This window comes from Zootoca vivipara, chromosome 15 (assembly GCF_963506605.1).
Source record: "Zootoca vivipara chromosome 15, rZooViv1.1, whole genome shotgun sequence".
In the NCBI taxonomy this organism is placed as follows: domain Eukaryota; kingdom Metazoa; phylum Chordata; class Lepidosauria; order Squamata; family Lacertidae; genus Zootoca; species Zootoca vivipara.
In genome coordinates this window covers 30,098,401-30,122,806 of record NC_083290.1, presented here as the reverse complement: position 1 = coordinate 30,122,806, position 24,406 = coordinate 30,098,401, and the positions used below count along the sequence as shown (strand labels likewise).

At 47.2% G+C, this 24,406-nt stretch overlaps 1 protein-coding gene across 4 annotated transcripts in view; it reads left to right on the top strand.

Annotated features, from left to right (window-relative positions):
- The window catches only part of KMT2A (lysine methyltransferase 2A), a 50,738-nt gene that overhangs the window by 722 nt on the left and 25,610 nt on the right, over positions 1 to 24,406 (top strand). For 2 of the 4 annotated variants that reach the window (XM_060268351.1, XM_060268350.1), the window contains exons 2-12: positions 14,859 to 14,928; positions 15,568 to 18,248; positions 19,090 to 19,267; positions 19,494 to 19,728; positions 20,539 to 20,603; positions 20,836 to 21,219; positions 21,583 to 21,656; positions 22,235 to 22,363; positions 22,926 to 23,039; positions 23,630 to 23,776; positions 24,194 to 24,289. In XM_060268351.1, the coding sequence (XP_060124334.1) occupies positions 15,693 to 18,248; positions 19,090 to 19,267; positions 19,494 to 19,728; positions 20,539 to 20,603; positions 20,836 to 21,219; positions 21,583 to 21,656; positions 22,235 to 22,363; positions 22,926 to 23,039; positions 23,630 to 23,776; positions 24,194 to 24,289 (3,978 nt within the window). In that variant the 5' untranslated portion in view covers positions 14,859 to 14,928; positions 15,568 to 15,692. Of the gene's footprint in view, positions 1 to 950; positions 1,393 to 14,858; positions 14,929 to 15,567; positions 18,249 to 19,089; positions 19,268 to 19,493; positions 19,729 to 20,538; positions 20,604 to 20,835; positions 21,220 to 21,582; positions 21,657 to 22,234; positions 22,364 to 22,925; positions 23,040 to 23,629; positions 23,777 to 24,193; positions 24,290 to 24,406 lie in introns of those variants that run through there. The other 2 variants (XM_060268349.1, XM_035139007.2) reach the window with 2 other exon arrangements.

Below are 24,406 nucleotides of genomic sequence, written 5' to 3'. Positions count from 1 at the left end.
CATCAGTCCAGCTAAGCTTGTGCTGCTTAGTCTGCCAGACTGTGGCTGTCCTTAAAGGAAGGCCAATATGGGAAATGTGGCCATTGAGGTCTTCCTCTGGTAACCACAAAGCCAAATCCCCACCACCTTTGTTCTGAGGTGTTGAGGGTGGTATTCTTTTAGTCCCAGAATGGGTACATTAAGCTGAAGCAGGAAGTTGGAGGAGTGATGCGATTTCCCACTTAGCTCCCGCACAGCATGCGGCCAAAGCAGATACCTCCTCGCCTCCCCCCATGGAGGCAGAGGGGCAATTCGCACTGGTGCCAAGTGAAGAGAAGGGAGGGCAAGAGAGCAGCCTTACTAGAGGGGGAGAAAGAAGAAAGGCCTAGCAGGGTGCGCCACCAGGATGCTCTTTTCTTTAAGCGCCTTTTTTTGCTGTTTTGCCGCCAGGCTAAGTTTTGAAACGTGAGCGAGGCCACACCCGCGCCTGCTTTTGATCTGGGGCGGCCGCCTCGCAGCGCCTCCAGCCGCGCTGCACCTGCTGCCCTTGTCCCGTTACAGGAGGCTGCCGCGGGCGGACATCCTCGCAAGGGCGGCCGTAGGAGCAGCTGCTGTTCCTGCTGCCGCCGTTTGCTGCGGTCCCCGCCAGTGGCCACTGGGCGGAGCAGGCGGCCGCAGTGAAGCTGAAGGCCCGCCCCAGCCGGGGCCCCGCGCCGAGCATGCAGCCCAAAGTTATGCCGGGCAGGCCGGCCGGGCTTTTGAGGTGTCCCGCTTCCCGGGCGGGGGCCCCGGCCCCTGTATAGGCTACGCTGTTATGCCGCGGCTGCTGCGGAAAGCCATGGCTCAGGCGAGGCGCGGGGCGGCGCTCTGGTGCCGCCCCGGAACCTGGATGGGAGCCGCGTGTCTGCAGCGCCCCTAGGGGCGGGTTGTGCGCCAGGCAGGTTCCCGGGCGCGGCCCGGCCCCGCTCTCTGGCTCGTCGCCTCACAGTAAAGATGGCGCACAGCGGTCGGTGGCGCTTCCCGGCCCGGCCCGGCAGCTGTGGCTGGGGCCGCCGCGGGCTCGGGGGCTGCCGCGTGCGGGTGCCGGCCGTGCGCAGCCTGCGCGGGGAGCCGCCCGAGGAGCGCCCGGCTGGCGGCGGCGGAGCAGCCGCGCCGGCGGGAAACAGCGGTGGAGGGGGCGGGGCGGGCGGCTCTTCCTCGGCCTCCGCCGCCGCCGCCCTCGGCTCGCCGCCTCCACCCGCTGCTGCTCCTGGCTCGGGCGCTGCCGCCGCCGCCTCCTCCTCGGTAGCGGCGACCGCGGCCAGTGCAGGGGTGGCGCCGGGCTTCGACGCGGCGCTCCAGGTCTCGGCCACCATCGGCATCAACCTGCGCCGGTTCCGGGCGGCCTGCGGGGCTGAGGCGGGCAGTGGAGAGGTGAGGAGCAGGCGGCCGGGCGCGCGGGGATGGAAGGGGAGGGAGCGGGATGTGCGCGGGGGGGGGCTAGCGGGGGAGAGTTCCCTAGCACGCGCGCTCGCTCGCGTGCGTGTGTGGCGGGGGAGAGAGAAGCGCGCGCGCACGCGGGGCGGCAGGAGATGGGGGGCGTGCCTGCGCTCGCGCCCGGCGGGAAACGAGCCGCCTCGGGATGGATGGAGCGAGAGAAGGCGGAGGCTTTCCTTACCCCCCCCCCCCCAAGCACTACCTCCCGGAGGGGATCCGCCCGCCTCGTGCCCGCCTCGCAACCAGCAGCCTGGGCCGCCGCGGGAGACTGACAGGCACGCCCACCTCGCCTCCCCGGGAGGAGATGCTGCTGCGCGCGAAGAACGGCGGGGCGGGAGAAGCAGCGAGCGAGCGAGGACACCAGCGCCACCCTCTCCCTTCTCTTTCGCTCTCTCTCCTTGGAAGCATCCGCGCTTCTCGCCGGGGAGGAAGCGGAGCGGCAAGGCCCGCTCGCACCTGCGTTTCTGCCCGCTGGGAGGGAAAAAAAAGCTCCCCCCGACTCCTCCTGACTATCAAAGCCGCGGGGCCACGATCCTGCCTCCGCACTCCTCCTGCAGGGAAGCCATCTCGCCACAGTTGCAGTGCACTTGGTGTAGGGATGTGTCCTTGCCAAGAGCTCTTCTATCCGTTTGCCCGCCACCCTGCAAGCAAGGGTGTCTAGGTGGTCAGGCATCACTGGTTGAGGAAGCATATTTAGCCTGGAGAAGAAGAGACTGACAGGAGATTTGATAGCCATCTTCAAATACCTAAAGACCTGTCAGGAGGCTAGGACCTGAATCAATGGCTTCAAGTTACAAGAAAGGATATTCCAACTAAGTATCAGGAAGAACTTTCTGACAGAGCTATTTGATAGTAGAACAGTCTCCCTTGGGAGGCGGTGGACTCTCCTTCCATGTAGATTTTTAAGCAGAAGTTGAACGGCCATCTGTTATGTATGATGTGGTTGAAATTCCTGCATTGCAGGAGGTTGGACTAGATGATCCTCAGGAATCTCTTCCAACTCTACAATTATATGATTCTGTGATTTTCTCTTTCTTCTATTCAGTACTTTCCCTACCTTCCTGTAAAACAGGGGTGTTCAATTTGTTGGTCTTTCAGCTATTGGACTACAATACCATGGGGTATTTCTATTGCTTAGGTTGGGAGGCTGGCTAAGTAGCTTGTTGTGCGGCAGTGTTCCTCAACCTGATAGCCTCTAGAGCTTTTTGGACCACAACTCCTATCAGCACCAGCCTGTATGGTTGTGCATAGTTGCAGTCCAAAACATCTGGAAAGCTCCAGGCTGAAGAAGGTTGTTATACAGTTGTCCCCCAAAATCTGTCTCTATATGGGAATGACTATAGATGCTCAGTGGTAGAGCATCTAGCTTGTATGCACAAGGTCCCTGGTTCAAGCCCCAGTGGCATCGCTAGGTACCGTAGGACTGGGAATGTTCCCTGCCTGAAACCATGGAGAGCTCCTGCTATTCATTGTAGACAATACTGAGCTAGATGGATTAAGTGGTCTGACAATATAAGGCAGCTTCCTATGTTTGTTTGTTTAGTTTAGTTTATTGAATTTCTGTTCCACCTTTCTTCCAAAGATAACAGAGTGGTTTACAATATAAAAACACGCACACACTCTCTATATATAATATTTAATAATATATATTATATATAAAACATAATACCAAACAAAAACAGTAACCCCTCCACAGTTTAAAAGTTTAAAAGGCCACAGTTTAAAAGGTCATAGATTGTTTGATTAGTCAAAGGCTGTAAACAGTTATGCAGCACTTAATCATTATTTATGATTTTACTGTGGTTGATACAAGCTGCTGCTTACCTTCTCCTACCTAATGACAAGGCACCTGCCTCTGCTCCTCTCTTGAATGAGCCTCTTGAGCAGATTGAGGTAAGCCCTAGACAGTGCTAAGTGCCATCTCCCTCATGAATTTAGCAGTTGGATGCAATAATTTTATGTAAACAGGTTTTAAATCAGGTGTTTTTCAGATTTACTTACATGTGAAAATGTGTGCATGGAATTGTTGTAACTAAGCAAAGATTAATAAACAGCAAGGCTGAGAACTGACTTTACCCAGTCTCAAAGAAGCTCAAGAGAAATGGGTATGGGGTAATTTTAGTATCACTTCATTTCTTTAAAATAGCTTATAAATGAGAAAGATTAGCTTCCAGGCCCAGACAATTGAACTTGGGTTTTTCATACATCCAGTCCCAACCACTTTATTGAGTTTATTGTTCTTTCTTTCCTAAAGGAGTCCTTCAAATAAGCAGCTCTTTCAGTCATTACTCTTTTGGGGGAAAGTGGGGTGTTCAAGTGAAAATATTGTTAAAACAGCTATGTTGCTATTAGGATAGCTGGAATAACTTAGCTGAGACATATTAGGGCAGTTACATATTTTAAGAAATCTCCCCCCCCCCATTTTACATTTTTAGAATAAACTTTGGACATATGCACAGTAACGTGGTCCTATTCAGAGACACAATAAATTTGATTCAACCAAATTGTGTAGATGTAGTAAAGATGTGGACCTCTACTCATGTAAAATATGGAGCCCTAGTTATTTACAGATTAATCAATACATACAAGTGCAGTGGCACAAACCTGATAAGGAACCTTTCTTGCAAATATGTCACTACTTATCTTAGATCTTCCAGTTTAGATTTATTTTGTTCAGCTAGGGCTTGAAGAAACTTAGACTGAAGTTGCCACTGGGATGCTTGATGTTGTGGCAACTTTTCTAAGAGGAAAATTAATTGCATGCAAAATTATTTGAATGACGGAGGCATGTTCCACTCATTTCAAATTATTTGATATTGATACCAGTATGCCACACCTTCCTTGGTGACAGAGATTTTGATGGTCTTGCATCTTTTGTTTTGGCAGAGCCTATTTCCTTCCTGAGGACTTTCAGTGATGTAGCAGAGAATTGGCCACTTAAATGCTCTGAACAGCAGAGCAGCTTCTGTTCTCTTTCAGCAACAGATGTTATGACCCACATCCGTTTATTTTCCCCCCATAATTAAAACTTAAGTTTAGGAATGCTGAACTTGTTTCACATAACTTTAAGTCAATGATGAAAAAAAGTAATTTTCGCTATTTCATGTGAGTTTTAAGTATTTGATAAAGAAGCTTAGCATGTAAATGACATCTTAATTGTCTTTCTGGTACTAGTCAGAGGTATTTTAATGCTATTCTCTTTTTAGGCTATTCCATTGGAAACCTTATTAATTTTTTTGCAGCTGTTGTGTTTTTCTTTTTTATGATCATTATATTCTGTAATTCCCCCTTCAAAGTTCAACTGAAGGACAGGGTATCAAACAAACAAGTAACCTAAAACAGTGATGCCACTATTGCACTGTAATTGTGAATGGATCATAATTTTTTAGGAGGCAAGCTGAATCACTTTATTGAAATCATTGCAGGAAGGGATGGTCAGCACTGTTTGAATATATTTTTCTTTCATAATTTTGAAATTTTGCCACTCAGAATTGTGCACTTTACACTGATGGCATAGCAACTTTGTTGCTTGGTATGTTGTACTTCTGGTCAGCTGCTAGTATCATGTTCTCAGCTGGCTTCAGCGCTGGATTTAGGGTGCTGCAGGCCAAGGGGTTGCAAAATAATAATAATATATTGAGAAGATCCATTAAAAAGCAACTGTTCTAAAAGGAATTTTTGTGAAAATAATAAATACTTGGGGGGGGGGGATTTTGTCCCTGCTCAGGACACTATATTACCAAAGTCCACCTGGCGGCATCCTGCATAATTAAACCTCAAGAGCTAAGCTGCTGGATGTGTTCTTGGCTCCTGTTAGTAAAACATCAGCCCCCAGTCTTCCCTGGAACCTTGCAGCTTGCTGTGTACAAAACACATTTTCAGGCTCTGCAAACTTTGTTTCCAAAGAAGATCTTTGCACATGGGGAACATGTGAGTGCCAAGTCAGTCTTTATCACTTGAGCTTGTATTGACTTCTGCAAAAACAGTGCTTTATGGCAGACAAATGAAAGGTGCTACCTCTGTCCAATAAGACTTTGCTGGAGTAAAATTAATAGAGCATCTTTGAAGAAAGGGGAATTTATTTATTTGTAAAATTTATGAGTTACTCAAAGTAAAAACAACCAACATAAAGAGTATTTTGTCTTATATTAAACAGCATTCCTGGAGACTAAGAAGGCCAAAAGACTTCCCCCCGAAATAATTTCTCAAGGTTATAATGGGTAGGGGCTCCCATTCTATGTTGCTGCTACATGAGATTGTTCTGAGAAAGAGTTAAACACAGCACATTAAACTCAGTGTTGGCTTGCAATCAGTAGCACAACAAGAACTATGCAAACAAAAACAAAAATGTAATTACACTGACAGAACTCCCAGAGCATCCGTAAAAGCTCTGGTGCCGTCCATCAATTGGTGATGAGATCCCCTCATTAGTGATGCACACAATGCACCAATCAACTTACAGGAAACAGCAGAAGCACTCTTTCCATCCCATAGTCATATTCTAGTTCCCAGAAATAGAGCACCTCCTCCAGTAAAGGCATCCCAATGCTCAGCAATCAGAGGCTTCCCAGGAGTAAGGTTTAAGTCCTGCTATGGGGCCAGCAATACTACACAGGCAATACAAATAATGCTGCACAAAATATGTTTGTATTGTGAGGTGAGGGGGTGTTTTTGGCAAGGAAACGCCACGAAGACAAATAAGAATGGAAGCTATATCAGCAAGCTTACAGGAGGCCACCCTTTGAGCTGCCCAGGAGCAATGTGTTTGTGACCTCCACAAGGGGGAAGCGCCACTTTGTGAACAGCAGTAACTTTAGATGGGGAAAAGAGTGAGGTAGCAGGACTAGCACTGGGGCTTCCTGGACCAGAGAGGGATACCCTAACCCAGAGATAACCAACACTACCCTCTGGACATTAGTTGGACTACAACTCTTATCATCCTTGACTATGGGCTAAGCTGAGTGGGGCTGATGGGAGTTGGGAATCTAGCAATATCTGGAGGGCACCACATTGGCTATCCTTGCCATACTTGCATAATGCAGGAACCTGTAAATGGGGGGAAAAAACACCTATGGTTGGGACCTTTTGGTCTTCGGGGGCCAAGCTCCTGGCACGTTCCACTTCCTACCCCCACTCCATCCATGAGATGTCTCCCACCCCAATCTTAAAAGTGCCTATGTTGTGGCATTGCACTGGTTAGCATACTTGAGATGGGTTCAATTCCTGGTACCAGTCTGCTGGGTTAGACTCATACCAGATAGTGCAGCAACTGGAATTACTCTCCAGTAGCCTCGTTCAGATAACTGACTCATTCATGCCACAAGATACCCAGTCCCGTCATCCGGTTCATTGACATACCCTTTTTGTTAGGATAATTACCAATGTCTGATGATGATTTTCTCAAAGTGCTGTTAGGACCCTCCAGAATTGAGCCCAGCTGCTACGTTAATTATTACACCAGGTGTTAGTGGGCTGGACATGTCTGGGAGGGGACTGAATTGCTGTCTCCTCAGCAACCATGAGTGGGGTGGATGGATTTCCTGTCATATGATGAGACTGGGAAGCTGGTCAGGCAATGAAGGCAAGGTGTGCCAAAGCAGGCAGGGAGCTGTCCAGCCAAGGATTCAAGCTGGAGAAAGAAAAGGGTGTTGCAGCAGCAAGGACAGGCAGCATGTGATAGTTATTATAGCTGCTCTCTAGATCTGGAGTATGTTTCAGGTATTTTCCCCTTTGTTTTTTCTCTTTAGCACATGACAGCTGTAGGGGGTGCTGATTCCTTATTTGTTAACTATCGCAAGAGCAGAGGCACAGCTTTTGTTGAAATGTGCCAGTTGTGGAAGGGTTTAGGTGAATGGGCTCACCAGTAGTATTGGTCTTGCAAGATTCCTGTGCTGTGCGCTTGAAAGCTGCATGACAGGTAGAGAAGTAACAAATGCAGAAGTTTCTACTGTATTACTCTCTCTGCATGCTGCAGATGGCTGCACCCGTTGCATGACTGTCTGGAAAGGCAACAGAAGCTAGAAGATTTTGATCTGTGGAACACCCTCCACAAATTCTGCCAGATGCCCAGCTTATTAGAATCATAGGATTGGAAGGCACCATGAGGGTCATCTAGTCCACCCAAAATGCTGAGATGAGTTTCATGCTTTACTCACTGAGCTATCCCAGGATGATGATGATGATTAATTCAATTTATATATCACTCTTTATCCAAAGATCCAAGGGCAGGGTACAACATTAAGAAAACATTTGATTTGATTTGATTATATGTTGTTCTTATATTCAACTAATAAAATATTCAAAAAAAGGATGGAAATAACATGAATAAGTAAGCAAACAAGGGTGGGAAAGAAAACATTTTATGGAGCATAAAAATAAAAACATAACAGCATAAACAAACAGCATAATAATAATAAAATAATCATAATAAGTGCCCCCCCAAAAGCTTTAACAGGTTCTAACTTGGCATAGAGTCAGACAATAAGCAGCCAATATCTGATTGTCTTATCATTTTAATGAAATTATATTTTAGCCACTGGTATGATGGTTTCCCTCTCTGGTGCTTTTTCAGGGTGATAGCTGAATTGTGTTAATATTTTGTTGTTTAGTATTGCCTTTCTTGAATATTGTTGATGTTTATGTATTTTAAATTGCATTGTAAACACCTGGGAATAAATGTGTAAGCTTTTTAAGCATCGGCTCCACACTTCTTTGCACACCTGTGGGATCCCTTATCCTTGCAGTCCCTGTTAAAGAAGGTTCCTAGGGTGTGTTTGTGTCTGGACTCCAGGGGGAGTCTAGAAGTGTAAGGGTTCTGATAGAAGACTTAACATTATTCCTACTTAGTTATTAGTATTGGCTGCTTGTTGTCTAGGTCAAGTGATGGAGCTCCACAGTGTATGTCATTTATATACCGTATAAATTGTGTTCCTTGCTGCGGCTTTGCCATTCTTTTGTGGCTGCACAGTTTGTTGGGATCCTGGGGACAGGAAGTGGGGGCAGTTGTTTTGGGCTGTCAGAAGCCTCTGGGCTGCAACCAGGAATCTTTGGATCTCTGAAGCATGAGCTTTGGATTGGGCCCCAAATACCATTTAAAGACACTCTCTCTTTATTTGTATTTAGCTTAAAGTCTTAACTTGACCTATGTTATTATGTATAGGTTGTTTTTTTTAAAAAAAAAAAAGAGGGTGGTTTTCTTTTATTTCCTACCTTTTATGCACTTTCACAGAAAAGTGATACATAAAGATTAGAAATCAGGACACAGGGAAGAAAACTTATACTTTGTGATGGAAGTTAATCCTTTAAGAGAGGAAAGTCTGCCAGGACTCTAGATGGAGCTTGGGAGAATTCTCATTTCTGCATAACTATTTGAATCATCAGAAAATTAATTAGTGAAAGGTGTGCATGCTATTATTAGTAGCATTATAATTTATTAGCCATCTTCATTACAACAATGAAAACACGATGTTAAAAATAATTTAAAACACCTTACAATTACAGAAATAATGTGTGCCCTAAAATATACATCTCAGGTGTCAAAAGCCAGGACGAAGAGGCTCAGAAAATGGGGAAGTGTTCTTTCTGGAGCTTCTCTGTCAGTTAGGTTCATTGCTGCTTCATCTAATATACCGGTAGAAGGTGCTGCATTTTCCTCTTGGCTCTTGAGGAAAAACAAAAAGCCAAGGTATGTTGAGGGATTTTTTTTACAGTTAAACTGATAAATCTTCTTTAAGTGCTGGCACAATAAGATCCTTGTCTCATGCACCTGTTTCTCTGGTAACTTGGACTAGCTTTCTTCAGCAAATCTATGACCTGCTTAAACATGGAGTGCTTCTGGCCTGTCTGCAAATCTCAGCTTGGGCCATGTTGTTCTTCTAAAGCCTTAGACTTGCAATCTCTTTTTCCATTTCTAACTTACTGTACTTGGGGGGTCAGCATGATATATACTCAACCATTTTGTAATCCCAATTGCCTTTATTTTGCTGTTGGGTCACTCAGACAGGATGGAGAGCCTTCTACAGTTGTCCTGTTTTAAAGCTTAAGGAACATAGCTAGGTTGGTTCCACTTTTGTCTCAGTTCTAAGAAGACACAACAGTCCCTGGGAGTGATTTGAGGTGTTTTTGGGGGGGGGGAATCCTGTACAAATTACCCTGATTTGCATAAGGTGATTTGCATTAGAAAAAAATTCAGTTGGAAGCAGAAAATTTTCTAATGCCCTAGAGACTAATCAAATTCAGCATGTCTATTTTACTTGTGTTTATGGTGCTGGAGGAGACTCTTGAGAGTCCCATGGACTGCTAGAAGATCAAACCTATCCATTCTTAAGGAAATCAGCCCTGAGTGCTCCCTGGAAGGACAGATCGTGAAGCTGAGGCTCCAATACTTTGGCCACCTCATGAGAAGAGAAGAATCCTTGGAAAAGACCCTGATGTTGGGAAAGATTGAGGGCACTAGGAGAAGGGGACGACAGAGGACAAGATGGTTGGACAGTGTTCTCGAAGCTACGAACATGAGTTTGACCAAACTGCGGGAGGCAGTGGAAGACAGGAGTGCCTGGCGTGCTATGGTCCATGGGGTCACGAAGAGTCGGACACGACTAAACGACTAAACAACAACAAAGCAAAGCTAAAAATGTTGAAACTGTCAATCTTGCCTAATGTTTCGTCGTTTCGCAGTTGGCATCTGTTCATTGTTAATAGTGAACTTATGAAACCGAAGAGTTTCTTTGGAAAAATAAAAGCACTGGGGAATTTTTCCACCTTAACGTACATCAATGGCTCCTGAGTCATCGTTCACTAGATTCCCACTGGAGATGCTTGTGGGTAGAGATGGAGGAATTGTCTTTTACAAAGCAAGGGAAGGGGAAGAAAAGAAAAGATGGGAGGAGACTCTTATCCCTTTTTCAAAACTGGTGACTTGAGTGGCTGCAGAAAAAGACTTTGAGATCCAGGAGTCCAGCCTCCGTATACTCGGAGACCATGAAGCTCTTGACTAATTAAAAGAAAATTGCAGCTTCACCCAATCCAGAGCTATGTTGGCTTCACCCAAGACAGGAATTATTATATAAGGCCTCTTGAAAGTGAAGAATCTGTCACATCAGACAGAAGCTGATGAATCTCCATTTTCATATTTTGTAAAAGAGGGTATTCGGCCCTCCAACCTATTGTTGAGTGAATGGCACTTTAAACTGTTATATGCAGAGCTAGCAGGGATGGCTACTAGAATAAACCAAAATGGCAAAATCCATAAAGAGGACTGGATGTTGTTTATGGAACATATGGGAAAGTACTATAAGTAAGGGACGCGGGTGGCGCTGTGGGTTAAACCACAGAGCCTAGGGCTTGCTGATCAGAAGGTCAGCGGTTCGAATCCCCGCGATGGGGTGAGCTCCCGTTGCTCGGACCCAGCTCCTGCCAACCTAGCAGTTAAAAGCACGTCAAAGTGCAAGTAGATAAATAGGTACTGCTACAGCGGGAAGGCAAATAGTGTTTCCGTGTGCTGCTCTGGTTCACCAGAAGCGGCTTTGTCATGCTGGCCACATGACCTGGAAGCTGTACGCCAGCTCCCTCGGCCAATAACACGAGATGAGCGCCGCAACCCCAGAGTCGGTCATGACTGGACCTAATTGTCAGGGGTCCCTTTACCTTTATCTTTACTATAAGTAAACAATTTACCTAGCAGGATGGGAAGATTTTTTTGCAATAGATAAGGTGAACTGAGAAAACATGGGGAAAAGGGGATAAAAGGAACCATGGAAGGAGAGGAATGTTTTCTGGTTTTTGTTTTTGTTTTTTGGTCTATTGTCTATTTCTCACCAGCTGATCAGATAGAAGGGAGCTGACATATTTGTGATGTTTTCATATATACACCACCATGGGCAGTGGGATAGTGCCATGGGGCAGCTGCTTCCACACAACTTGGTATAAATAAAAAAGGGACAACTCTGGTGCACTTGTAATGTACAAGCTTAAGAGAAAGAGTCTTTCCAAAAGGATCTCTGTGAGATAAGGTCATAGTATTTAACAATCTACACCAATGAAATTCATGCGAAAACAATATAAAGGGGCTGTATATTACAGAGCTTAGGTGTGGGATGCTTACTGGTAAAGAAGAAAAATATCAAACTTTCACTTTGGGATCATTTTATACCCAGTAGAATGAGAAGATGACTTATGCATTAAAATGATTATGTTCAAGCTGGTTGACAAGGCTCTCGAGGAAAGATTTCTATATGGTCTGGCCAAATGTTATGCCGTAATTTATATAACAGTTTAAATATATGCCCTTACATTGCATTCTTCAGTTGTTCAAACACAAATCCCATTCTTAGTGTAGAAAACTGCAACTAGACTTAAGGTTCTGCTTCTTGGTGGCTGGCAATCAAAACAGAAAAGAGTTCAGTGGCTGAGCATGGAACACTTCTGCAGGCCAGAAATTCAGTGAGATGAGGTTGTGATCCATAATTTGTTGCTTGGACGGATTAAGATGACTTGCTGAAATATGAAGGCACAAAGTGTTGCTGAAGTGTTTTGAGACAGAGCTGAGGACTGGGATACCCAGATTCCATCCCTAGGTAGTCTGGAATTGCTTTGCCTTTCTACCTCCCTCTCTTCCTCATTAAGTTGGACTCACAACAGCAGGAAATCATTGCAAAGAGTGGCTGGAGGATTTACAGCCTTTGATCTTTTTGAACTGCCTCCCTTGAAGCTGGTTAGAGCCCACCTTTGCCTTTCCAGCTGTTAGTCAAGGCTGCTGTTCTTTTCACGGTGCCTGGGACTGATGTGCTTGCTTTCTAGGAAGGGGGAAATGGAAGAAATGAAGCTTTGGTCACATGCCCAAACGTCTCTCCTTGCTTGCTTGTCCATGGATCTTTCTCCCAGCTTAGTAGCTACAAAGGCTACCCTTGTGCTTTGCAGAGCAGTCTCTGTTGATATTATTCGGCCAGCTTTGTAGAGGAAGCCCCAGTCCTTCCTCAGTCGAACATTGTTTACTTCTTGGAGGGAGCCCCACGTGTCCAAGAGGAGTGGCTGGCAGAGGAGATATGATGAGGCTGCTGCTCTTTGCAGTGCTGTGCGCAAAACCAGGGCTTGTGAGTGATGTGCTTCCACCACAGCAATTCTCTCTACGCAGCTCTGCTTGATTCAGCTCAGATGCAGAGGCTGCAGCTGAATTTATCTTTCATGAAATATTCTGCTTTAGAGAAATCTGCAGGCATGTTGCCTGCTTTTCTGTACACATCCTACCCCTCCCTCCTGCCAATGCTAGTAAGAGAATTTACTGCTTGACGTAATGCTGGTTAACAAGCCACCTCTTTACAGTCCAATGTTGTGAATGTTGAAGAAAGGCAGCCCAAAAGCAGCTGTTCCTCAAGTTGCTTTTCTAGAACTGACTTCCTGCAGATGACTCTCATCTTGAATCAGCTGTTCCTAGCTATGGCCTGCAGCACAGCTCTTCCCAGAATTAATGTTTCTTCCTATATCAAGTACACCTCTCTGTATGTGTTTGTGAGTGGTATGTTTGTGCACATACACAGAGCTGTATTCTGGAAAATGGCTTAGGTGGCAATGGGAAGAACAGATTGCAAGGTGACCTGCTATAGTTTAAACATGGAGAACTGGAAGCAACACTTGTGGTTCTGGGCAAAGCCAGGGTACTCCATTTACCCCCTCCCCCAAAAAAAAGTATGCTGAAGGGGTGCGCACACAAAAATGAAGGCTGGTCCTCTAAATTACCTTGAGTTAAGTGATCACCATAAGCCTCCAGGTTTGATAGTTGTAAAGAGCTTGGAATATGAGTCAAAGGCTGCCACAGGTGTCCTTCTCCTCTCTTTTATTGGAGGTGTAGTTCCAGCCCTCTTCCTGTCAGACCTAGCAGGCAGGAATGGCATTTCCAGTTTAGGCTATCCTGGTCCTGCTGCCATAGTGGCTTCTTTCTGCTTGAGGTAGAGGGGACCCTCCTGCCACTTCACCCTATGCATGGTGCTCTGCTTGGAATGGTTGCTGTGGTTAACTCTTTCCTATCCAGTTTGAATCCTGCAGTTTATTCTTCCATTAAGGTTTATGGGGCAAGTAAAATGCCTGCAACTGGGACCACACATGAGCAGAGCCAGCAAGGTTTGTCAGCAACCTCATTTGTCCCAAAGCACACCTTTTTCCATTCAGATAATTGAACAGTTGCCACTTCCTGCTTAAGGAGCTACACTTGAGGGAAGGAGGATCCTTGTCGCAGTTGGTACAGGGATTTCCCTGCTATGCTGACCTTGGGTGGCCTATCTCATTTTTGGCAGATGGCAGAAGGATATGCTGTGTTCCCCCAAAGGGCCCTGTCCAGCACAGTGTCAGGCATTTGGGAAATAAACAATAGACTGATGTTGTTACTCAAGATGTCAGCAGTTATCAGTGTTTAATGTCACAGGCAAGTAGAGGAGTGCCCCCACCCCTGAAATATGGGAGAACTAGCACCTGCAGGATGGGATGGCTGATCTCCTTTTAGCTTCAGGTCAAGGCCACAAGAATTGGATCTAGTCTGGCATAATAGTAACTGGCAGTCATTCAGATGCTCCTGGGAACCCACATGCAGGGAGCAGCTCCACCCCCCCCCTCCCTCTTGATTGTTTCTCAGCAACTGGCATCCAGGGACACAGAGGCTCCATTTTAGCCATCCTGACTAGTAGCTATTGATAAGCCTTCCCTCCTCAAGGAGTTTGCATAATCCTTTTTAGGATGTGGCCAACAGCACACCTTGTGGCCATGAGTTTGATAATTTAGTTCTGTGCTGGTGAGAAGAAGTGGTTACTGTAGAAGAGGAGTGTGGCTGCCATGTGGTCCATCCAGCAGGAGTGGCCATAGGCCAGTGATTGTCAGATAGCCTTTCTAGAGAGGGCAGCCTCAGTGTGGTGCTTTTCCATTTCATTCATGCATTTTCATGTCCTGTCCTTCAGTCCTAGATTTTATCCAGCATTTCCCTTGTGGTTTGTAAGACACAGTTTCATTATCACATATAGCTGAGTGCGCGTTAAGAACACAAAAAGAGTCCTCTGCAGCTGGATCAGACCAAAGGCTCATCTAGAACATCAATTCTCACAGGGGCCAACTAGATTCGTATGCGAAGTCCATCAGGAAGCAGGACATGAGCACAGCAGCAGCATTCTCCCCTCCCCTGCCCAGACACTAGTATTCAAAAGTATCCTGATTCCTATACTGGAAGTAGTCTACAGCCATCATGACTAGTAGCCACTGATAGCCTTACATTGGTGATACTCTAGCACACACCCCGTGGGGCTTGTTACTACTTATTTTCATCCTCCACTTAACTTGGCACCAGGCAATTGGCGTTGCTGTAGATATTTCTAGTCTATTAAACTGCCCCTCCCTCCCTCCCTCCCTCCCTCTCTCTTTTGCAGGATGAGCAGTTCATAGGCTTTGGTTCAGATGATGAGGCCAAAGGACAAAGTCCCACCAAATCTCCCACAGGTATGTTCAGTTTGCTACTGTCTTGTCAGGTTCATGGGAGTTTTTTCTTTAAACGGTCTACATGGGCCTGGTCTGAAGCCTGTACTAGTGCCACAAACCGTTGAGGTAACACATGTTATCTCTCTCCACCTTATCTGTAGGGATGTGGCTAAGCTCTGCTACAGGGATGGGGCAGGGGGGCCTTTGGCTTGCAAGGATTGATGCGCTGAGTACTTAAATAGGCGTCAAATCAAGTGCATATTGTATAATACCTCTCACTTGTCTTTAACATGAGCAACGTTTTAAAAGTAAACAATGCAACAATACATAGTGGGCTTTCCATTTGGTTTATCCTGAATGCTATCCTTAGTCTACATTTTTGGAAAGAAACAAGTGCAACTGACCAACTAATCTCCGTAGCTACTAGCTTTCCTGGTGGGGGAAACTTACAGTCCTTTAACAGTCAACTGGAGAGAAATCCTTTTCCTGTAGCAGAAGCTATTGGTTCCAGCAGTTAACAAGCATTATATATAAAACTGTTTTCTTTTGTTTCAATAGCCTGTGTGCATACCGTGTGACTTTGAAATGCAAACAATTATTCCAATCTTGCAGAGAAGCTGAATGTGCACTTTCTTTCCCCTTCTTTCACTTTACCTGCAGCCTCAGTCAAGCCTAGTGCACGCAAACCTCGTGGGAGACCCCGAAACAGCTCAGACCGAAGTTCAGTTGTGCTCTCAGAGTCCTCACCTGTGTCCTCACCTTCAAGCAAACCAGAACCCATCTCCATGGAAAAATTAAAGAGGAAAGAATTGAAAAGTGCAGAAAAGCGACGAGGGAGGCCTCCTGCACTTAGCGGTGTGAAGTTCAAGATCACCCGCAAAGAGGTCGTTCCAGATGCTCAGAAAGGAGGCAAAGAGGAAAAAGAGAATCTAAAGAAAATAAAGCGAGCACCATCCACTACATTTCAGCATGCTGCAAAAATTAAGAAACTAAGAGCAGGAAAACTCTCTCCACTGAAGTCTAAATTCAAATCTGGAAAGCTCCAGATTGGAAGAAAAGGGGTTCAGATTGTACGCAGGAGAGGAAGGCCACCATCTTCCGATCGCTTGAAGACTACACCAGCTCTGGTTGTGAGTTCTGCATTAGAGAAGGCCCAGAAGGTGCGAAAGGAGAAAGATGGAGTTTTGCCCCTGTCCAGGGACGAGAAGCCAGCTGTGAGGCAGAGCCCCCGCAGGCCTGTGAGGATCATCCCTTCCTCCAAGAGGACGGATGCCACGATTGCCAAGCAACTCTTGCAGAGGGCTAAAAAGGGGGCCCAGAAGAAGATTGAGAAAGAAGCAGCAAAGCTTCAAGGCCGGAAGGGGAGGACACAGCTCAAAAACATCCGGCAGTTCATCATGCCAGTGGTGAGTGCAATCTCTTCGCGGATCATTAAAACTCCCAAGCGCTTCATTGAAGATGAAGACTATGATCCACCAATCAAAATAGCCCGTCCGGAATCCACACCAAATAGCCGCTTCAGTGCTCCCTCTTGTGGGTCCAGTGAGAAGTCCAGCGGCGCCTCTCAGCACTCCTCTCAGGTGTCTTCAGATTCCTCACGGTCCAGCAGTCCCAGTGTTGACACATCCACAGATTCTCAGGCCTCAGAAGAGATGCAGGCCTTATCTGAAGAACGCAGCAATACTCCAGAAGTTCACCCTCCGTTGCCCACATCCCCTTCCCCTGATAACGAGAGTGGCGAGAGGAGGAGGAGGAGGTTTTCTATGGCAGAGAGAAATTTTGTGCCCAAAGCAGCTAAAAAATTGTCCAGCCTCCAAAGTGTGTCCCAGCAGCAGCAGTCATCGTCTTCCTCTCCTCCGCCACCACTTCTCACCCCGCCGCCGCCACTCCAGCCAGCTGCCGGCATTTCAGACCATGCCCCTTGGCTTATGCCCCCCACCATCCCTTTGGCATCACCCTTTCTGCCCTCCTCAGCTGCTCCCATGCAAGAAAAGCGGAAGTCGATTCTTCGAGAGCCAACATTCCGTTGGACCTCTCTAAAGCACTCTCGGTCCGAACCCCAGTACTTTTCCTCAGCCAAGTATGCCAAAGAAGGTCTCATCCGCAAGCCCATCTTTGATAACTTCAGGCCTCCTCCGCTGACCCCTGAGGATGTTGGCTTTGCCTCTGGTTTTTCAACGGCTGGAGCTGCAGCTCCAGCCCGCTTGTTTTCTCCTCTTCACTCTGGAACAAGATTCGACCTACACAAGAGGAGCCCCTTGCTACGAGCTCCAAGGTTCACCCCAAGTGAGGCCCACTCACGCATCTTTGAGTCTGTAACTTTGCCTTCTTCTGTTAGTCGATCGGCAGCAGGAAGCACTGCAGCAGCATCCTCTTCGAAGAAGAGGAAGAAGAGAGGGTTCAGCCCAATTCGATCAGAACCGAGATCTCCTTCGCACTCCATGAGGACGAGAAGTGGAAGACTAAGCACCTCTGACCTGCCCACTCTCACTCCATCCTCATCAGTTTCTTCCTCGCTGACAAGCATTCCTGTGGGTTCCCTTACCACCAGTGCCTTAAACTCAACTTTTACTTTTCCTTCCCATTCTCTCTCCCATCCTGGGGAGTCGGCAGAGAAAAGCCAGAGACCGAGGAAGCAGGCAAGCATTCCGGCTGAGCCTTTCTCATCCGGGAGCCCCACTCCCCTCTTTCCGTGGTTCACACCAAGTCCCCAAACGGAGAGGGGCAAGAACAGAGACAAAGCCTCCAGTGAGGAACCATCCAAAGATAAAGAGAGTGACAAAGGTCTTGAGAAGGAGAAGAGCAGAGAGAGGGATAGAGAGAGGGAGAAAGAGAATAAGCGGGAGTCCAGGAAAGAGAAAAGGAAAAAGGCTCCAGAGATTCAGAGCAGCTCAACTTTGTTCCCACTGACTCGAGTTTCCAAAGGAAAAGTTGTCCGTGAAGATGTAGCCATTTCCTCTTCTGCCAAAAAAACTGCAGGCCGGAAGAAATTGGTGACTGCTGATCCAGCAGCAGATGTGCCTGCTGTGGTTCTTGTAGACTCAGCAGCAGCCATCATCAAGACCAAACTGCCCAAGAAAGGCCGAGGGGGCTTAGAGAAATCCAGTCTGGAACTTGGATTGGCTGCTCCTTCCATGGAAAAGGAAGAATCCCTGCGTCTCCCGGCTGCTGCTTCAGTCAACATTGTGAAACATTCCTCCATCAGCTCAGTGCTGGCTCATGCAGACAAACTTCCAATGACTGACAAGAGGGTGGCCAGCCTCCTCAAGAAAGCAAAAGCCCAGCTGTATAAGATTGAGAAGAGCAAGTCCCTGAAGCAGGTGGATCAGCCAAAAGGACAGGTATTTATCCCCAAAGTAGTGGTTTGAAAAAGAGGTAGCACATGAAGGGAAATAACTATGACAATAGAAGGCCCTGCAGTGCCTGGCTGGCACCATGAGGAGGAGGCCAAAGCTCTTGACATAAGTGGTCTGAGTAGGGTGCAGCGTCTCAGGTTTCTAGGTCCCTGTAAGCAAACCAGAGCATGACCTCAGATCATCATTTAGCTGCCTCTGCTTTGGAGTCACAGTTCCCACTGAGGTGTCTTTTTGAAGCTTCCTGTTGCCTTGATCTCATGTCTTGTCCATCCAAAGGGAAAGCAATGGCTCCTTCCGTTTGGATTACTGGTGAGAGTTTTCTCACTGCAGCCTTTTACCTTCATGCTTCCACTTGCCTTTTACCAAAGACAATCTCAACCCATCCCGGCCAGACATATGCACACACGCACATACAAACAAATACACAACAGCCGAGGGATGCATGGCAGTTACCAGATGTCTCCCCAAAGCTGTTGCACTTTTCTAACAGGTGTATGATTTGGTGGGCTTTTGGTCACACACGAGGTGCATAACTAGCTGTTTAATGCATTTTATGTAAGTAGCGGCAGGAATTGTTCCTTTCTTTGCAAGTCTTAGCCTTGGTAGAGTATTTTTACACTTAAAAGGTTACTGTTCATTAGGGGGGAAACTGCTTCTGATTTCTGCTGTGTCCTCCATTTGAAAACACATTTAGAGAAGGTTCAGAAATCTTTAACCTTCTGCTGGACAAACTGTTTTTTGCTTTTGAGCTTGAATCACTGCCTGTGGGATGGTTAATTGTGTTTTAACAGCCTTTTCCTGTGTTCTTGCCCTGCTTGGAATTTAGGGTCAAGAGAGCGATTCTTCAGAGACCTCCGTGCGAGGGCCACGCATAAAACATGTTTGCAGAAGGGCAGCTGTAGCGCTAGGCCGCAAGCGAGCTGTCTTTCCAGATGACATGCCCACTCTGAGTGCCTTACCATGGGAAGAACGAGAGAAGATACTGTCTTCCATGGGGAACGATGGTAAGTGTCTGAATTTATGCTGAAGGGTGCTGTTTTCTCCAAGGGTGCATCAGTGGCAGGGGAAGGCATGCGAGACTGTAGGACGAAGGAGTTGTGTTTCTAGGAAATCTGGATGGGTTGTGAAGCTGTTCTGAGAAAACAGCAATGGCCAGCAAAGTCAGTTCTGTTGAAGAAGCACTTCTCCTTTATTGATTGCTGAATTAATATCTGGTCTTTCATTTCACAGACAAGTCCTCGGTTGCAGGTTCAGAAGATGCCGAGCCCCTTGCACCTCCCATCAAACCTATCAAGCCAGTTACCAGAAACAAGACCCCCCAGGAGCCCCCTGTGAAGAAAGGCCGGCGGTCAAGGCGCTGTGGGCAGTGCCCTGGCTGCCAGGTCCCAGAGGACTGTGGTGTCTGTACAAATTGCCTGGATAAGCCAAAGTTTGGTGGGCGGAACATAAAGAAGCAGTGCTGCAAGTAAGCGTGTGGGTGTGAAGCCCGCCCCTGCCCTCCCGTTGCTCTGGCAATAAGGCCCTCCGTTGTTGGTTTGTGGTGTTTCTACCCTGTCTTCCTATAAAATATTTAGCCAGAGGAAGATCCTTTCACTTGCATCAAAGAAGAGCTAAGGAGCACAAGACTAGTGGCTTTGTCATCCTCTGAGCTTGGCTGTTGCCTTTCCTTCCTCTTGGAGTTCAAAGTGGCAGTTGGGGGCTCTCAAGAGAGTGGTAGGGAAATAGACAGGGTTGGGTGGGGCAGTGGAGAGATCTACCTCCTCTTTTCTTCAGGCTTTTCAGGTTTTGTGTTTACCCTGCTGTGTATTCTGCTGAACGTGAAAACCAAAGTGTAGCGTGGAGAGTTGATCCCTTGTGTGACTATGTGCCACAGCATGCTTCCTCTGAGCAGCCTTCCTCATAGTGGCTTGGCCAAACCTCAGAGCAAGGTTTCAGATCTTAAACAAAGAGGGAGAACAGTTATCTTCTTCACATATTGAAAGTAAGGCTTTTTGAAGATGCTTCAAAAGTAGCTGCTTTTCTCCATAGAAGAAAGGCTGACATAGCAGAGCTGGTGCTGCTAGGGCGATCTTTCTCATCCTTTTAGCGAAGTTGGTCTGCCATTGATCTCAAACAGAACTTTGGCATGGCTCCAAAGCAGATACCTTTCCAGCCTGAGATAGTACCTTTTTGTAGGGGCCTCACTTGAGATGCAGCAGCCTGCAACATGCCTGAGAATCCAAAGGCTTGTTTGTGTCGGGTGATGCATCTTGCCATCTCCTTTATTCTCCCCTAGGATGAGGAAGTGTCAGAATTTGCAGTGGATGCCATCAAAAGCCTATCTCCAGAAGCAAGCCAAAGGTAGGTGCCTTTTTTCCCTTATTTCTATTGTGATGGGGAGAGAAAGGCATAGTTAACAGCTGCAGAGTCTTTGCTTCAGCTTCAGCTCCATCTAGGCAGTGAGGCCGTGGGCAGGCTGACGTATCCTCCTTAGGCACCACCCTCCCCTCTGGCCGTCAGTCACTTAGGGGAGGCCAGTGCCATAGGCTGCGCTATCGGTCATTGCATCTGAGGTGCTGGTTTTGCTTTACAGCTGTGAAAAAGAAAGAAAAGAAATCCAAGTCCAGTGAAAAGAAAGAGATCCATGCTGGGAAGAGCCAGCCAGAGGCTGGACAGAAAGCAGCTGCTCCTCAGCTCAACTTGACGAAAGAGGATCATGCCTCCAAAAGGGGCAGTGAACCTGCCCGGAAGCCCAATGAGGAGAAGAGTGAGGAGGGCCCACCATCACTGACTCCGCCTCCCCCAGACACAAAGCAGGCCACTCCCCCTGCAGCCCGGAAGACTGGCAAGCAGCAGGCACCACCCCCCATGCAGGTGCCCCCCACCCCACCGCCTAGTATGGGCCCAACAAAAAAGGAAGCCCCCAAAACCATCCCTGCTGAGCCCAAGAAGAAGGCAGCTCCACCACCAGAAGTGGGTAGGTATTCATTTGCAGCAAAGGTAGTTGTTAGCTGCCTCTGCAAAGTCAAGCAGCCCACCTCTAGACTCCATGGAAGAGATGTGACCACATCTGCTGTACTAATTGGGCTCTTAAGTGGGTCAGGAAAGAGCAGCCTTGGACACACCTGGGCAGGTTAGGAAGTGTGTGGCGAGCTGCAGGAAATCCTACAGCACCCACTCCTCCCCAACAAATTGGAATTGCTAGTTCACTGTGTTTTGTTTTCAGCTTTCCACAACAGCGTCTTAAGAAGTTGCTGTTGTCTCCTTAAGTCCCCAAATTCCGTTTGACTGCTAGAAGCAACTCTTGGCTTTTAACAAACTGCATTTGTACTTTTCCTAGGGATCGAACAAAGCAGACAGAAGAAAATAACTCCTCGTCCAAGCTTACCAGTGAAACAGAAGCCAAAAGAAAAGGTAACCTGCAACTTGCTCTATGTCTCTAGTGAATAGAAAGAGCTTTTTCCATGGTTGGTTCCTTGTACGTAGCTCTCCTGGCTTTTAGAGAGCCCATGAAGACAGCACAAGTTGAGGATGCCCTTTGGTGCAAGTTCTGACCCTGTAATGGCACCACCACTATCTTAGGGATCCTTTTGCTTGACTCTCCAAGGTTCAGGTTGGTGTGCAGATGATGATGCTTCTCACCATGGTTTTTTTTCTCTCCCCCCACCCCCAGCCAATGGAATGGCCTTTCCCCCCAGAAAAGACAAGGCCATGCACCTTTTAACACTAATAGATTCCAAGATTCCAATTCATGTTTGGGGGTGGATACCTACTGGATTGAGTTTGCTTTCAAAACAAGACTGACCAATTCAAAATTTCAGATTTTGCTTTCCAGTTTCTGAAACCCCTGTTGCTCTTTGCTTTTCAAAATCTGAAAGAAGAGGTCCTCCTTAGATTCCAGCCCATAACTAACTGCATATATGTTGAATGCTGGTTTTCCTTCTTCTGCTTGAGCAAAGAAAATGCAATGTTTTTTGCCCTCTTTTCTCCAGGAGAGAACACCCCCAGTCAGCAAGCCAGAGAATGGTACCCTCAACCTGTTGAGCACTTTATCGAATGGGAACAGCTCCAAACAGAAACCCCTCATAGATGGAGTCCACAGGATCCGAGTAGACTTCAAGGTAACAGGGTGGTTTGGGGAGGTGCCCCTGCCTTTCTCCACCAGAAACCTGGCCTTGGGGGTTTGTAGGATGTGGCGACATCTCTTCCTTGAAACTCCCATCTTTCTACAAAGAGCTGTTCTGGTGAAAGGTGTTTAGTTTTCTGTAGAGCCTGTTGCTTCTTAAGATAGCACACAGGAGGATAAGAAAGAGTGATGAATACAAAAGGGAATACCAGCAGTTTCCGTAAACCGAGGCAGCCTCCTGAGGCTCTTAATGCCCAAGGAGAGTCTTTATTGTTAGCAACAGCATAAGTTAGGCAGTACATCGGCATTCATATACTGCTGCCACGTGCCCTTTAGAAGATGTCTAGGTATGTATCACTGTTGTGGAGAGAACCAAGGTTAAGTAACTCCACCCAGCACATTCCTTTGTATGTAACAAAAGCTTTGGCAAACAAAACATTTTCATAGTGACGTGTACAGGATCTTTGTGCTTTGCTCCAGTTCTTGTCATTTCCACCACCCCTGGGCCTGGTGTAAGGCTAATTCCCTTTCCATGTTCTTCCTTTTGTGCTTTTTAGGAGGACTGTGAGGCTGAGAACGTTTGGGAAATGGGCGGTTTGGGTATCCTGACCTCCATCCCGATAACTCCCAGGGTGGTCTGCTTCCTCTGTGCCAGCAGTGGGCATGTGGAGGTAAGGATGAGCTCCAACAGGGACAGTCCACACCAAGCTGTTTGGTGTGTGTGTGTGTGTGTGAGAGAGAGAGAGAGAGAGAGAGAGAGAGAGAGAGAGAGAGAGAGAGAGAGAGATACTATTTCAGCTACCTAAAACTAAAGGAAATCTGAAGCTGGAATTGAATCCTGAATAAAGGCCATCAGTTAGAGCTGTAGCTTCAGCTACCATTTGAAATGCTGCTTTACCTGCCTCTCAAAGCAGGAGGTGTGGTGTCAGATAAGCACTTATGTCTCTAGGCACTGGCTGCAGTTGACCTTTTGTAGCTTCACAAATACATGCTGCTCTTGCAGAGGGGCTCTGGAGATAAAACATCCCACAGACAAATGGTGCGGAACTTGGTGGTGGAAGAGGGCTCTCTAAGCCTCTTTGAAGCAACTGTTATGTGGAACTGGGGACCAAACCATGAGGGTGGGGTGCCCAAAGACTTTCTCCTCCTCCTCCCTCTCCCTCTAGAACCAGCCATCTGGGGCAAGCTGGTGGGCAAATAGTTGAAGTGCACAACTGCTGCAGGATGTGGCTGACCTGCTGACTTGCCCCTTCCCTTGTAGTTTGTGTATTGCCAGGTGTGCTGTGAGCCATTCCACAAGTTCTGTTTGGAGGACAGTGAGCGCCCCCTGGAGGACCAGTTGGAAAACTGGTGCTGTCGTCGCTGCAAGTTCTGCCATGTGTGTGGGAGGCAGCATCAGGCCACCAAGGTAGTCAGATTCCCTTGATGAGCTTGCTTGGCTCCTTTTGGCCCTCTGGAATGTGGGGTTTGTGGCGTCACAAGGGATGGCTGCCAGGGATACTCAGTTTCCCCAACACAGCTTCCTCATGCTGAACTAGGAGTCATCAAATGTCTAAAGCAGAGCTTTCCAAACTTTTTATGCTGGTGACACACTTTTTAGACATGCATCATTTTGCGACACTGTAATTCAGTTTTACTAGCAAACTGAAGGTTAAACTATCCCCTTTCCAGCTCCGGGAAGAGCATGGGGAACGTTCGTACAACACACCTACACACTGCAGCTGACACACTAATGTGTCGTGACACACAGTTTGGAAAGCTCTGGTCTGAAGCAACTGCCGGAGTGTCTAGGCTTGACTTGCTGCTGTTTTCCATTTTTCCATAGCAGTTGCTGGAGTGTAACAAGTGCCGAAACAGCTATCACCCAGAGTGCCTGGGACCAAATTACCCAACAAAACCTACGAAGAAAAAGAAGGTTTGGGTGAGTTCGGTTGCATTGTGGGGACACTTGTAAAGCAGGGATACCTTCTCTTATTATAATCAGACTGCCAGAAGTCTTAGCCTGATGTTGAAAGTGGTCCACTGTTTACAAGGATAT